Source organism: Monomorium pharaonis, chromosome 2 (assembly GCF_013373865.1).
Source record: "Monomorium pharaonis isolate MP-MQ-018 chromosome 2, ASM1337386v2, whole genome shotgun sequence".
Taxonomy (NCBI): Eukaryota; Metazoa; Arthropoda; class Insecta; order Hymenoptera; family Formicidae; genus Monomorium; species Monomorium pharaonis.
Window position 1 is genome coordinate 931,363 of NC_050468.1, and position 14,885 is coordinate 946,247.

The 14,885-nt window shown below is 32.8% G+C and overlaps 2 protein-coding genes and 1 long non-coding RNA gene across 9 annotated transcripts; 2 read left to right on the forward strand and 1 right to left on the reverse strand.

Annotated features, from left to right (window-relative positions):
• The first annotated feature begins 409 nt into the window (after nucleotides 1–409).
• LOC118644365 lies at nucleotides 410–6,775 on the forward strand. Of its 4 annotated transcripts, none has more exons than XR_004962180.1 (3): nucleotides 410–1,479; nucleotides 1,659–6,373; nucleotides 6,533–6,775. XR_004962180.1 is itself a non-coding variant. In XM_036282788.1 (3 exons), exon 3 carries the CDS (start codon nucleotides 4,027–4,029, stop codon nucleotides 5,548–5,550), a length of 1,524 nt encoding a protein of 507 aa, XP_036138681.1. In that variant the 5' UTR covers nucleotides 410–1,479; nucleotides 1,659–1,744; nucleotides 2,217–4,026; the 3' UTR covers nucleotides 5,551–6,775. The 4 variants fall into 4 exon arrangements, 3 of the variants coding, with proteins under 3 accessions (XP_036138681.1, XP_036138682.1, XP_036138680.1); XM_036282788.1 differs by having other exon boundaries at nucleotides 1,659–1,744; nucleotides 2,217–6,775; XM_036282789.1 differs by having other exon boundaries at nucleotides 1,659–1,744; nucleotides 3,979–6,775.
• An 80-nt stretch (nucleotides 6,776–6,855) lies between these two features.
• Nucleotides 6,856–11,280, forward strand: LOC105833627. 4 transcript variants are annotated; one of them, XM_036282797.1, is made up of 6 exons: nucleotides 6,856–7,651; nucleotides 9,610–9,723; nucleotides 9,786–9,896; nucleotides 10,054–10,155; nucleotides 10,273–10,525; nucleotides 10,639–11,280. In XM_036282797.1, the coding sequence occupies exons 2-6, from the start codon at nucleotides 9,657–9,659 to the stop codon at nucleotides 10,658–10,660; spliced, it is 555 nt and encodes a 184-aa protein (XP_036138690.1). In that variant the 5' UTR covers nucleotides 6,856–7,651; nucleotides 9,610–9,656; the 3' UTR covers nucleotides 10,661–11,280. The 4 variants fall into 4 exon arrangements, 3 of the variants coding, with proteins under 3 accessions (XP_036138690.1, XP_036138689.1, XP_036138688.1); XM_036282796.1 differs by lacking the exon at nucleotides 6,856–7,651 and adding an exon at nucleotides 7,697–8,015 and having other exon boundaries at nucleotides 9,328–9,723; XR_004962183.1 differs by lacking the exon at nucleotides 6,856–7,651 and having other exon boundaries at nucleotides 8,762–9,723; nucleotides 10,639–10,798; nucleotides 10,883–11,280.
• A 121-nt stretch (nucleotides 11,281–11,401) lies between these two features.
• Nucleotides 11,402–14,885, reverse strand: LOC118644369. The gene is made up of 2 exons (XR_004962184.1): nucleotides 14,208–14,885; nucleotides 11,402–12,672 (listed from the first exon to the last, which is right to left on the reverse strand). It is a non-coding gene; the product is annotated as an uncharacterized LOC118644369 (long non-coding RNA).

Consider the following 14,885-nt stretch of genomic DNA (forward strand, 5'->3'; position numbering starts at 1 on the left):
CGGTGTATGAGAGAAAAGAAGACGCTTCTTACTTTCTTGTTCGTTGTCTTTTATTTCCTTCTTGCGCTTACAATCAGCTGTGTTGATGTCACGTAACACTCGCGATAAGGTTTACGGTATGCGACGATGCTCGGTCGCTGTTATGATACTCTCCGCTCGGTCACGGCGTGGTCGCGTTTATATATTATGATATCTGGCGCAATTTCGGGGGCCAGTGACCGGGCGTCGGTAACTTCCGCGAGGCTAAGCGTTTCGACATCGGAACGCGGTAGCCTTGCGGTTTGATTTTGCAGCGTAGGGCCTATTTCTAGGGCGATACAAACTGCTTCCGAGTGCGCTGTTGTAATCTCACGGAAGTTAATTGGGACTTCCGTGAGCGCGGCGGATTCTTGTGCGTCTTTCGAAAGAGGTGCTTCTTGCAACGTCTTTCAAAAGATGCGTGTCGCAATTTTAATAGATATAGTTGTAATCGGCTTACAACAGAATCAATTCTGCAATTAGTGTACGAGTTGTATCCTTCGTCAGTCTAAAACATATAAAAAGCATGTAATAATGTGCTGCAATAAACCTTTGTTATTATTAAAAGCTTTAAGGGCACATTCAAAAACCGAGGAATGTTTGTGAAAATCTTGAATATATGTGACTATAGTGTTTTGAGTAAAATTTTCCTTGAAAAAAAAGTTTTAGAACATAGCCTAAATATAGAAACTTACCTGTCCCAGATAGCACATGATATTCTCAGTATATTCTAAATTAATACGAAATCTCCCATGTATATACATAACATTCTGATAATATACTGATAATATCGTACGCAGTATATAATGTTTTTAGAATGTTTCGTAGATTCTCAGTATATTCTAAATTAATACGGAATCTCCAATATATATACATAACATTCTAATAATATACTGTTAATATTGTACGTAGTATATAATGTTTTTAGAATGTTTCGTAGATTCTCAGTATATTCTGAATTAATACGGAATCTCCAATATATATACATAACATTCTGATGATATACTGTTAATATCGTACGTATATATTTTACACTCCGGAAAGAATTGATGATCGTGGATTTACGTATACTCACGGACTTTTAGGGCCCCCGCACAGACTTTCGCATAACGCATAATATAAATGCACAAGAAATTTGATTGATTGAATTTCTTATGCACTTTGCCTATGGACTAATCAATTTGCTTATGTACATACGTTGTGCGTTATGTAAAAGTCTGTGCGGATGCCCTAATTCTTTCCGAATTTAAGAGAAATTATCTCTACTGCGCCGTCGCGGCGCGGCGCACGCGGCCGCGATTGCGCTTCTCTAATTGTTTATTGTCTTTCCGCTTTTCGCCGTTTTGGTCTATGCAACGCTGTAATTTCGCGATTTGGGTTTGTGAGAACAAAAATTAAAACAAGAATTTGAGCTGCATCAATATATTAACCGTGAAAACCGGGATCATTATCAATTTGTAGGTAAGGAAGAAAAGTTATAATTTTGATAATTTTAGTAGTTTTATTAGCAGCGTGTATTTGCATAACCTTAAATTTTGCGAAATTCATTGTTGGCGTTTGTAAATTTATTTTAGCTTGTAAAAAGAAAGAATAAGATAACAATAGCACAAAGCTTGCAATTTTCTGCTTTTTGCTAACAGATACATATACGATTTGCGCTTCCTTATATTGATCTGGTGTGAATCTTCCGGAAGATCTTTAGCAAGCAGATTCTTACAAGAAGCTTGTAAGTACGCTTCTTCGAATAATAGTATTACTTGATACATAAATTTTGCAACAGAATGCTATGATACAAAAATGTTTGACAGTGCCTTATGAGAGCAATCTACATGACTGCTACAAGAATATTTTACAGGTGCAGGTACGTAGTACATGTTTCTTGCAAAAATCTATGTACAGAATCTCGCGAAAGATCATGTATGACTACTGGCAGAAGCTTGTAAGAATATCAGCAGGTTTACAGCTACTGGAGAAATTGTTATTTTGTCTATGTGACACTGGTTCTAAAGTATCGTTTGGCATCACAGAAAAAATATCAAAAAATATTTGCAGATATAAAATTCTTGTAGCAGTCTTACAGATTGCTCTTGTAAGGCACTAGCAGACATTTTTGCATCGTAGTATTTTATTGTAAGATTTGTATCAGGTAATACGTGGCACTATACTGATATATTGTTTCATATCTATTCGCATTTCAGCGTATTCCCAATATAGAGACACGACTCACGCTTGGAGACTGTGGATTTTGTTATTACAAAAATGTTTTATATTGAGTAATTAGTTTTCTATTGCTCGGTCATTTGCAAATGGCCCCTGATAAGCAGCATCATCATCTTCTAAAGGTAATTTGTGTTTTTTTAACCTGCTTGCATTAACAAAATTCCTGTCTCTAAGAACATTTTCATAGCAAAAGGCTTCCACAGAGAATAATTTTTTGGGTCACGAAAAGCATGAAGTATCGTGTCTCTAAACATGAATAGAATCCAAGCGTGACTCGTGTCTCCATTGCAGGCACAAAAGGCAAAAGTAAACATCGTGATTTTCTTTTTTCACGAGTCTTTGCTAATGCTTATAAAAATGTATTTTGGAATTACAACTGTATATGTGCATTTGTATATAACTGTTGTTGAGCTTGGGTACGATAACTTGCAATGACTATATATGTATGTCATCTTCAAGACCCATACAGCACAGAGGGTTTCAGAAAGCTTTCAGAAAGGTTGAAATAGTACTGAAAGCAAGGTTTCTGAAAGATCCTGAAACATTCTGCAGCTTTTTGAAAAATTATGTGCTGTATGCGGAATAACAATCATTTTATAATTCTCTTTGGGATTGCCATACGATATTCTGTAATATAAAATTAAAGAAATATGTAAAAGCACAAATACATATAGTTGTGTTAAATCAAAACTGTAACCGTTGTTTTTCAATTGCTGCACTCATAAGTTTTAAATATTTCATTTTATTATAATACAAATTTAAATATATTTTTAATTTTAATTTTTATATTTTATGAATACAACCTTCATTCACAGTTTCTCTATTTTGATCCTGAAAATAAAAAAATTAAAATTAAAATTTTGCACTACGATTTATTATTAAGGGGTGCCTTGAGTGCTCGGAAATGGTGTAAGGGATGGAATAAACAATAATGGAATTTTACGTCAAATTTTTGAAACATACATTTTTATACTTCGTTCAACAAGAGACTGTAGCACCTCCGCGCATAAGCGGGCCAAGTGGGGAGGACATGACGCTCAGAGGGGCCCGATACCACTTGTTACTGACTCTGGTAAGCTGCATGAGCAATATAGCGGTGTGGAAGGGGGCTTTCTGGAGACGAGTTTTCGTCCGAGGGTGCTACAGTCTTTCGTTGAACGAAGTATAAGTAGTTTCTTTACAGGAATATTCTTCCTTACGTTTGCTGCCGGATGAATCAATACAATTACAATTTGTCTTGGAATAATACCCAACATAATTATTGAAATATAATGACACGATTTGGAAGATTAAATACCTGTTAAAATTTTAAAATAAGCATTTAAAATTTTTGTAATTTTTTGTAAATTTTTGTGAATTCTATTTACAAGAGATTTCAAACATTTATTTTGAAATTTTGACATATTTCTAATTGCCAAATCATGTCGCTATTTCAATAATTATTTTGCGTATTATTCGAAAGCGGGTCATAATATTGATTGTTACATTGATTCACCCGTGCAGTGATATATATTTTATTTTTAATTAGCCATTTTGTTAATAAAGTACTAAACATTTAAAAAATTTTAATCGTCTTATTATATATGTTACTAAACTAAAGTTACCAGGAAAAATTGTTTTGATACTCACTTTTTATGGTTGCGACACGCCCACTTGTTTATTGATAAAAATGTCAAGTATCCATTCAATTACTTATGATGTAACATAGATTATATCTGCATTCAATTTGTTGTTTCATAGGATTAAAATTAGATTATTACACAATAAATTCCAAATAAATGGTACAAAATGCGAAAAAGTATTTGGAATATCTCTGAGAGACAGATTCGTAGACTTGCGGAACAAGAAGCGAATATGATAATAGATTCACATTTTGAATCGCTTCCGGATGAGAAACCGCAATATAGTTCTACTGTTGTAAACTGCGAACAAATAGGCAAACAAGTACTGACAGATATGGAAGTAGATAGATGTGGAGCTATGGAAGAGGAAGAAGAGCATAATAATCGGGACGTTGAAGAATGGGATAAGGTGGAAGAGAAGAAACAGGAGGAAGAAATTGAAGAAGAAAAATGGGAATATGAAGAAATGACGGCTGATGAAGATCACAGAATTAACGAAGTGAATGAAGACCTTGCACAAGATACATTAACTGAGGATGAAAGCGATGACAATATTCGAGAACGAGATAATTTAAAAGAATTTCTCGCAAATTGGTCAGTTCAGTTTAATATCTCACACGTCGCATTGAAATCACTGCTAAAAAAATTGAAAGAATATCCTGTTCACGAAAATTTGCCTTTGGATCCGCGATCATTGTTAAGTACGCCAAGAAATATAAAAATAAGAAATGTCCTTCCTGAAAAATATTGCCACGTAAGCTTATCAAAGGGGATAAAATCTATTGTATCTCGTATGTCGACTATGCCGGAAGGTCTTATCAAAATATCTATCAATATCGACGGTTTGCCATTGTCAAAGTCATCGCAGAAACAGCTGTGGCCTATATTGGGATCCGTGAAACCATTCAAAAATGTTTTTGTAATTGGCATATATTACGGAGAAGAAAAACCAAAGGATGTCAATAATTTCTTAAAGAATTTTGTGACGGAAGCAAAACATCTGTGCACGGAAGGAATATGTATTAAAGGTATCCAATTGCAATGTACTATTGATTCATTAATCTGTGACATGCCCGCAAAATCATTTGTTTTGTGCACAAAAGGGCACTCAGGATATTCAAGCTGTTCTTCTTGCATTGTCGAAGGCGAATATATTAATGGAAGAGTGTGTTTTCCACAAATCCGTGCTGCTAAAAGAACAGATGATGATTTTAGAAACAAAGTCGACGACGAATACCACAATCTCGGAATTACCAGTTGTTTAGTCGAAATTCCTAGTTTTGATCCAGTAACAAACGTGCCAACTGACCCAATGCATCTATTGTATTTAGGTATCATGCGCAGAATGCTCTACCTATTAATAAACGGCGACTTGCAATATCGGCTTCCAAATGTCGAAGTCGAGCGAATATCTTTTCATTTAAATGAGATTGCACCGTACATTCCTGTTGAATTTGCGAGAAAGCCGAGATCACTAAAGTTTATAAAATTGTGGAAAGCTACTGAATTCCGACAAATTTTATTGTATACAGGGCCAGTAGCATTACGATTATTACGTCGTGACATTTACAATCACTTTGTGACATTGCACGTGGCAGTGAGAATTATGAGCGATGAAAAATTACACGATTTATTAGATTACGCACAAGAACTTATGGAACATTTTATTTCATCTTTTCAGTTGCTGTAATATATCAGGGGCTCATAATATATCGTCAAATGTTCATCAGGCTGAGCATCTCATTTCATATATTAAGAAATTTGGTCCCATTCAGCATTTTAGTGCATTTATTTACGAAAATCATATGCAAACGTTTAAAAAACTACTAAGAAAACCTAATCAACCTCTACAACAAATTGTACGAAGATGTGCTGAACAAGAAAAAAATCGATCACTACTTGCACCACTGATACCGCAGACTGTTGAATTTTCTCTAAACATTGAATCTGTTCATACCGCTTTTGTTCGGTTGTACTGATCCGCAGTATAAAGTGATAAAATCGTCAAGTATTGAGTTTACGTGCTCGTTCTTGTGCGGATAGCTGTTGCAGTTTAAATGACGGGACTATTATTTTGATACAAAATATTGCATATTGCTCACAACGAAAAATTCCAGTAATCATTGGCAATGAATTTTTAAAAAAAAAGAATCTATTTTCGGTACCTTGTGATTCTGCTATTCTCGGTATCTTTTTGGTTCATAATTTGTCGGAGTTGAATTCGTGGCCACTAAGAAATGTTGATAAGAAATATATGAAATTGCCATATTTAGATAATAAATTTGCAGTACTGCCACTGTTACATTTAGATTAAAATGATTAAAACTGTAATGTCGCAATTTAGATAATGACGGATTTGGAGAACTATGTTATCGTCGAATTTGACGATGGTATTCAAATAATACCAAACTTGTGGATTAACAGTGATAACTATGATAAAGCAGTCAGATTAATGGAAGACTGTCAGGACTCTTGGCTCGAAGTTCCAATTAAAAGAATTTTAGGCAGCACGGGTAAGCTACTATTTTTATTTTATTGAAGTTTAGGATGTTCTATTAATAAATGTTCACTTGTATAAAAATAGATTATATTGTTTTAAAATGAGTAAATAAATTATATAATGTATTAAATTATATAAGTATTATAAATTATATAATGCTTATTACTTTCAGCATCGTACGAGAAAGCTAGGGAAAAATTAACAGATGCCGAAATTTTCTCGGATGTGCCAACTGGTTCTGACAGGGACGAAATGTTAAAACGAACCAGAAAAATGAGAAAAAGGCACGATCGATTCAACGATGCATCATCAGAAGATGACAATGTCATAGAAGTTCCTCCGTTTCCTATAGTTCCGAAAAAAAATTTACAAAAAAAATATATAACAAATAATAATGAAAAAAAGAAAGGTAGTTTTAATAATAAAAAATAAGTTGTTACACTTAGAAAAAAAATCTAACAATATATGTAATAGTTAAAATAGAAAGCCAAAGATAAAATCATAGATCATTTATAATATCAAAGTACATGTAATGTCATTTATAATACAAACATAAATATCTTAAAACTATGTATTGCTACATGGTAATTGCTAAAATTGTACATATAAATATATATAAATACTATACATACTATACATATATATTTTATATAATCGTAAGTTACTTGATTCCATTATTAATGGAATTGTATTTCGAAATCAATTTTAACTATAATTATCCGTAACCCCTTATTTCTACTATTACATACATTGGTAAGGATTTTTTTTTCAGTGTATACACTTACACTAAGAAAAAAAATGTAATGAATCAATGAAATAATGACAACTATTGATGGGTCGCTTTTTCTCATGCATACTTTACTGAATAGAGGCTTCAGTAAAGTATTATAATTGTAAAAAATGGGTAATATTTTTTGTTAATCTTCTAAAAATTTTTTGGTTATTTTAAATGTTAAAACAAAAGCTCTAAATTTACCCATTTCTTATAATTATAATATTTTACTGAGGCCACTGAGGCCTCTTTAATACGCATGCGTGAAAAAAAGCGACCGTCTAACAACACTGATCACAATTGATGACATAAATCGCAAACAAAATTTTGACAATATACTCACGAACATTTGTTTAGGCAATGGATTTGCTCCGCAGAAAAAACCTCAGAAAAAAGTAGAAGCAAGTCAAGCTTCTGATACTAAGCATGGTAATACTTTTCGTGAAACGTTTTCGGAGGACGAGGTGTTTGCTTGAGTATTACATTGCGAAGAATCTAATGCCACTGACACAAATAAAGGTTTGTGTAATAGTTTTAGTTATTAAACAGTAAACTTTTTTTGAGGTACAGAAAATAAACTTTTTTTAAGTACTGTTTATCGATACGTCAAAGATTAGTTTGTTGACCATTGAACATCGGTTCTGAATTTGTGGCAATATACTTTATTGATATAGATAAACATGAATTATCCCAGCAAGCAAAATGCTAGCAGCTTGCCGGCAATATGCCAGCAAACTCGAGCATGATATCGCAGCAGATTTCAATCTGCTGCTTCCTCATTAAGCTTAGTTTCTAACAGCATAGATTATCAACAGAAAATATTGATAGAAATACAGCAAAAATCGAATATCATCTGCTACCATAACATGACAGCAAATTCATAGTAAATATCGAACACAATCTGACAAATTAAACTCTAAACGCAGAAAGACAGCAAAAACGAAGCATGAAATGCTATCACGTTGCGACACCAGAAACGCGGCGAAGATACAGCACGATGTGTCACATGAAGTACTGACAGCAAAAATGCAGCAGAAATCGAACAGAGCCTGCCGTCATGACATGCCGGCGAAAACGCAGCAGATATAGAACGCGATCTGCTTTATCGATTGTGACGGCAAAAACATAGCAGAAATCGAGCACCAAGCTGTCGTCACAAGTAATCGGAAAAATATAGCAAAAATTTAACACGATATGACGTATTATTAATAATTTTTAATTAGTAAAATAAATAATTAATGTATGCAATGTACATATGTTTATTAATATTATTATTACATTTAATTTACATAATATAATTTTATAAATTTGATGATATTTAATTTACATATACATTACGAATTATATATTTTATGATTATATACTTAAATTTAAATGTGGCGTTTTCGACTGACTGCAGAGAGTTAATTAAACCCAAGATGATATCACATGCAAGAACCGTCCAATTTGAACTTTTTTTTATATGAAGGTGGAAATCTTTGAGAAGACTTCTGGGAGGATCAGGTCCGGGAAGTGTGGGATTCGACGGGAGACACGTCGGGCGATCAACCTTACTACCGCCCACTCACTAAAATCATCTATTATAGAGGATTCATGGCTCCTGCACACAGGACGCGGCAAAGTGGCATCGCGGTGGCCAATCACCGTCTTGCTTTTTTATTAAATACATATATGTATTATCAGAAAAGCAAGACGGTGATTGGCCACCGCGATGCCGCTTTGCCGCGTCCTGTGTGCAGAAGTCATCACACATCTGATGTAGCAAACTCGCGGTCTATACCTGCCGCGTTTTCGCCGTCATGTCATGACGGCAGGCTCTGCTCGATTTCTGCTGCATTTTTGCTATCAGTACTTCATGTGATACATTGTGCTGTATTTTCGCCAAGTTTCTGGTATCGCAGCGTGATAACAAATATGTCAAATTTCTAGCTACATTTTATTAATTTAATGTGACATCATGACATCTGTTTTTTTATTTAATTTTTAGTGGTATATTGTGTCAACACACAATGTCTGATTTTTGTTTTGTTAATGTCTTTAAATTTTGTTGTACTTTTGCTGCATTTTTGAGGGCACATTGTGACGCAAAGTCTACTCAATTTTTGTCGTGTTTCTGTTAATGTTAGTTGAAACGGCAAACTGTAATTGCTTGCTGTCCAACTTTTGCCAGCATAATATGTGTCAAAATTTTTCAGTTCGTGCTCTCGGCAGGTTTGGCTATCTGGGATAATTACATTTATTCATTTATACATTATTTTATTGTAAAAATTTACATATATAACTTAAAAATGCTCTTTCTACACGAAATGTTATGGAAACTTCAGGGCTTTAGGTATACATAAATTGTAGTGTAAATGATTTTTTAGCCACACCAGTCATAAGCCGTTTTAATATAATAGGATCTTAACAACTTGTATTTGAAATACCCTGAAGGTAAATGTTGTAGAAGTACTTAATGCTTTTACAAACGATTTCAGAAAATGGAGTAGCTGCTCATGTTAAACAGTCCTCGGGAAAAGTACCAATGCGTGAAACTTCTAGTACTAACTTAAATTATACTAGTACAAATAAAGCCAAACATGCAGGCGTGTGTAAGTACATCGTAAAAATGATTGATCTGATGAATTATAAAATAATTACGTCAAAATTGCAGTGAAGAAAGTTGCAAATTATGTTCCTACATCGGAACCCAATTCTGAGTTGAGTGATCGTTGTGAGTCCTTTTCAGAAGACGAGGAGTCTAGTTTCATCGATATAAGGAAAGGTTTGTTTTGTGTATCAATGATAGTTATTAAACAGGCGGGCGATTTTTTAGGTCAATAACTTGAATTATTGTTTCATGATTCCATTTTGTATGTAAACATCCATATAATGAACAGTTTTTATTTAATAAATTTGATAAATTTTACTTTTATCCTTAGAGTCATTGTACAGTAGTTCTGTAAAATCCTTAGCAAATGCAGAAACAAAATTTCAACAACCGGATAAATTCTTGGACGTGTCATATAATTCTGTAACAAAAGGTGAGAATAACAAGAGTTGTTTAAAAAAAGCAATAAATTATAATTAATTATGTTTGCAGATATATCATGTATTTAATATATGTCATACTAAAATTGAATATTTTTTATACATTATAGGTCCTACAGAGTATTACCGATTCATCGCTCGTAAATTAATTTCGCTCGATTTGCAAATGGGAGCTCTAAAACAAGGGCAAAAGAAAATATTAGAAAAATTAAAGGGGAATTTGGATCACAAAACTCGTCAACCTGAAAGCCTCGATGACGTCGAGACCATCGACATTTCGTGTAACCTTCCACTAAAAGATCAAGTGACTTTGCAAGAATTGGAACTTAAATTAAAAGAGGATGAGAAATATAAAAAAAAACGGTAAATATAAATTTTCCTACAAAATACGGAATGATTTTTAGGCAAACTTAAAGTTACATTCAAACATATTAATAAGCGGATTATTTAAGTATATTTCATTTATTACGTAATAGATTAAGGAGTTGGCAAACATAGGAGGCCGCGATATGAAGAATTTGGCCTTAAAAATAATGCGACAGACATTCTCGAACGAACTTGCCGTTCATTACAGCTGGGTCGGTGGCAAGAAGAAAAACGTATTTTCAGACCTAATGATATGCAAAGTGATACTTGGTAAGTTTAAATTCTGAATCTTAAGTGCAAAAATTTGCAGTCAATATGATTTAATTAGATAATCAAAATAAAATAATATTTCAGCTGCACTAAAAAAACAATATGAAAACTACACGGAGGATGAGATGTCAGCTCCAATCAAAATTTGGCTTGCTCATGCCAAAGAGAGATCCTCTAAAAGTCTGCTAAAGCAGAACGAACAAAATAATTAATTTATATTTTAAACTATTCTATTTCTAATTATTTTAACTGATTAGTTATAAAAAAATTAATATATTACGTACCGAAATATATTACGTACCGTTCAATATAGTTCAGTTTAGCGACTGTAACTATTAACTATAATAATTTAGTATTTAATTTTTCAAAAGCTGAACTTTTGAGCAATAATATACTGTCTATTCGTTCTATAATTTTTATTTTACCGTTTGTATTCTTACATTGACTGATTAGTTATAAAACTAAATATACTACCGTTCAATAATTCAGGTTTAATGACTAAAAATATTAATTACAGTAAAAATTTAATAGTTCAATACTTATTTCTTCAATAGCCGGACTTTTGAGCGGTAGTATTATTTTTATTCGTTATATATTTTTTTCTTTTGTTTGTTACTTTTGTTCGTATTACTCATACAAAGTTCGCATAAAGAAGTGCAATGATGATGTGATATTTAATTATAAGAAACTCTGCCTGATATTTTATTACAAGTACGAACATCATTTTGTACAAAAAACTGTAATCTGATATAATATAATATGAAGCCTACATTATGAATATTGTTTAATAATTATTTAAATCTTTGAATATTTTTAGGGTGTATACAGAGAAAAATTCTGAGATTTGCTATCATAAATTCCCGTAAAACATTGTAAGCTTATTATTTTATGAATATCCTGGACTTAATACCGATATGTTCAGTATACACCAATATGTGTATTCTAAACATGCCAATATGCGGAATATATAGGGTGTTCCAAAATTTACGAATCAAAACAACAGTAAAAAAATTTTCAAAAAATTAAGTAAAATAATTATTTGCAGATTTTTATTTCAAGAAAGTTTTTAAGATATAAAAGTACAAAGATAACCAATCACAAACTACGTTTTTAAACTGTGCATGTTCGTGAATTATTAATACTATCGCTCGTGTGCAATAGTATATGTATTAATGACCGCGCATGATGATAAACGACTATCTTAACGTAATCTCTGATTGATTAACTTTCAGCCTTTATATCTCAAAATCTATTTCTTGAAAAATCTGCAAATAACTATTTTAATTAATTTTTTGATAAATTTTTCGCTATAGTATTTTTATTCGCGAATTTTGGAATTTGTATGTGTCACGATCGATATACGTAGGACATACTCGATCGATCCATATATATTATGATATACTCAGAATATTCCTATGTCCGTTTTTTCACTGTTCTCAGAATATCCTCAGAATATCGTTTATAATATTCTGAGAATATACACAAAATATTGTTCGAATATACTAGGAAATATACTGACAATATTTTATGTATATCCTCAGAATATCGTATAAGATATTCTGAGAACAGTGAAAGGGCGGACATAGGAATATCCTGAGTATATCGTGAGTATATCATAATATATATGGAGTATGTACTACGTATATCATACATAATAATTTTAGAATATTCTTAGGATATTCTCAGAATATCATGTGCTATCTGGAGTATAGCTTACAAAATTCATCATCGGGAACCAAGAAAGGATCTGAGACATCTCTAAGTGTCCTTTGCATTACTCTCATAACTTGGTTATCATTTTCTTCGTCATCGTCATCAAATAAAATAATTGCAGCCATGAACATTGCCATTTTTTATTGAAGAACTTGAAAGTGCTAAAAAAATATAGTTAAAGTCCTGTAAAAAGTTTATTAAAGTGATAATCTCTTTCTTTTAAATTTAAATTATAAATATTCTCAATAAATTATGGTAAAAAAAAACAATAATGAGGCACCGCAAATTTAATACTTTCACCCAATTATAATTGTAATTGTAATTGTAATTATAATTATAATTGTATCACGACCCAAGGACATTCTCCTTGGAATTCGCAAGATAAATAACAATAATGAGTGTGTGTTTGATATAGAATATAAATTTATATTTCAAATAACTTTTTATAAATGTTTATAATGTTTTAATCAATACGACTATATTCCCAGCTAGCAAAATGACGCAAACTTTGCGCGAAGTTTGCCGCAAACTCGAGCAAACCTTTGCAACAAAATTACGACAAGGTGTGTCCGCATTAAGCTTAGCTTTTGCTGGCAAGGCTTGTTGTAAATAGTATGACGCATATTTTATGCAAATAACAGGGTAAAATTTACTAGTAAAGCATAACAACAAATTTGCAGCAAGAACAAGGCAAACCTTGCTGTACACAATATGATAGCAAATTTGTGGCAAGAATAGAGCAAACCTTGCTGAACATAGCATGATAGCAAATTTGTGGCAAAAACAAGGCAAACCTTGTTATGCACAATATGATAGCAAATTTGTGGCAAGAACAGGACAAATATTTTCGAAATTTAGATCAACAAAAATGATTATTAGACTGAAATATTAGACTGATTAGTCCAATATTAAATGTGAATGGTACAATCGTACTTGGTTCTCTGTTCTCGACGAGCCCCTTTTATTAATCCAGTAGGTAAATCTTTTTCACGAGAAATGCGCCATCTCGAGATAGATGGTAAAGTCAGAAATAAAGTTTAAAACCCGATAATGCAACCCTATTATTTACATAAAATGTGCGTCATACTATTTGCGACAAGCCTTGCCAACAAAAACTAAGCTGTTTACGGACACACCTTGTCGCAATTTTGTTGCGAAAGTATGCTCGGCAAGTTTTATTTTGTTCTTGCTACTAATTTGCCGTTATTCTGTGCTTAACAAGATTTCCTGTTTCTGCCATAAATTTATTGTCATGTCGTGTAGCAAGGTTTGCTCTGTTATTTGCTTAAATTTTGCATTTTATTGTGTCGGAACAAATCTTGTAATTTCTATACGTAATATTTATGTACAAGTCTTTCTCTGTTATTTGCAGCATCGTGTGATAAAAACTTTTGTCGTAAATTTGCTCAAAACTTTTAGAAAACAAAGCAACAGACAATTACTTGTCATAAAATTGTTGTCAAAATTGAAACAATCCTTGCTGTAAAGCTTTCACGATATGTGATTTTAACAGGTCTGGCTAGCTGGGTTGTTTCAACCGAAAAATATTATGTCAAAGTTTATTACCCTAATTGGGTATTAAAAATATTAGTTAATAAACATTCAGTGATTTTGTTCACTGAATAGTTATCACACCTAACTAGAGGTTATAAATTAATGATTTTTGATTAATAATGATTAATGGATCCATTCTAACCTTAATTACAGAACGCGTCGAAAAATGTGTATTTGCTGTCGCGAATGTGATGCTCCTTGTTTTCTTTCTCGGTCTATCTTTCAGTTTTTTCTCTCAGATTTCACCATTCGACAAGAAATTTCTTGCCGAACAAACTCCGTGAGATAGCTCGCATTTACACTATGATGAAAGTTACAGAATCAAGATTTGTGAGTTGGCTCGCATGTTCACCACGATAAAAGTTACAGAATTGACCCCCTGGTGTTCAAATTGTCTGCCATATTGAATACGTCATTTTATGCATGCGTTTTGACATGTTCTCTGAAGGATAGAAGTATAGACTTCCGTTTTCTCTTTTCTTCTAATGAGGAAGGCGTATCCAGGTATATAAGATCTATGATAATACGCATGATGCATTGTTCATCCTTGTTGTTTGTCAAACGTTAAGGATGAACAATGCATTATGCGCATCATGCGTTGAAACCGAACGCAGCTAGGGTGCGTTCCGTTTCATGCGCGTGGTGCATCGTCCTTGTTTGTCAAACGTTTAAACGAGGATACAACACCCAGGTAGCAAGCCCACGTCATTTTGACGTTTCAAAATGGTCTTTTTTGGTTATATGTCGTCAAAATGACCATTTTTTTACATGACCTAAAATTAACGTCATGATGACGTCATTTCGAAGTCATATTTCAGTC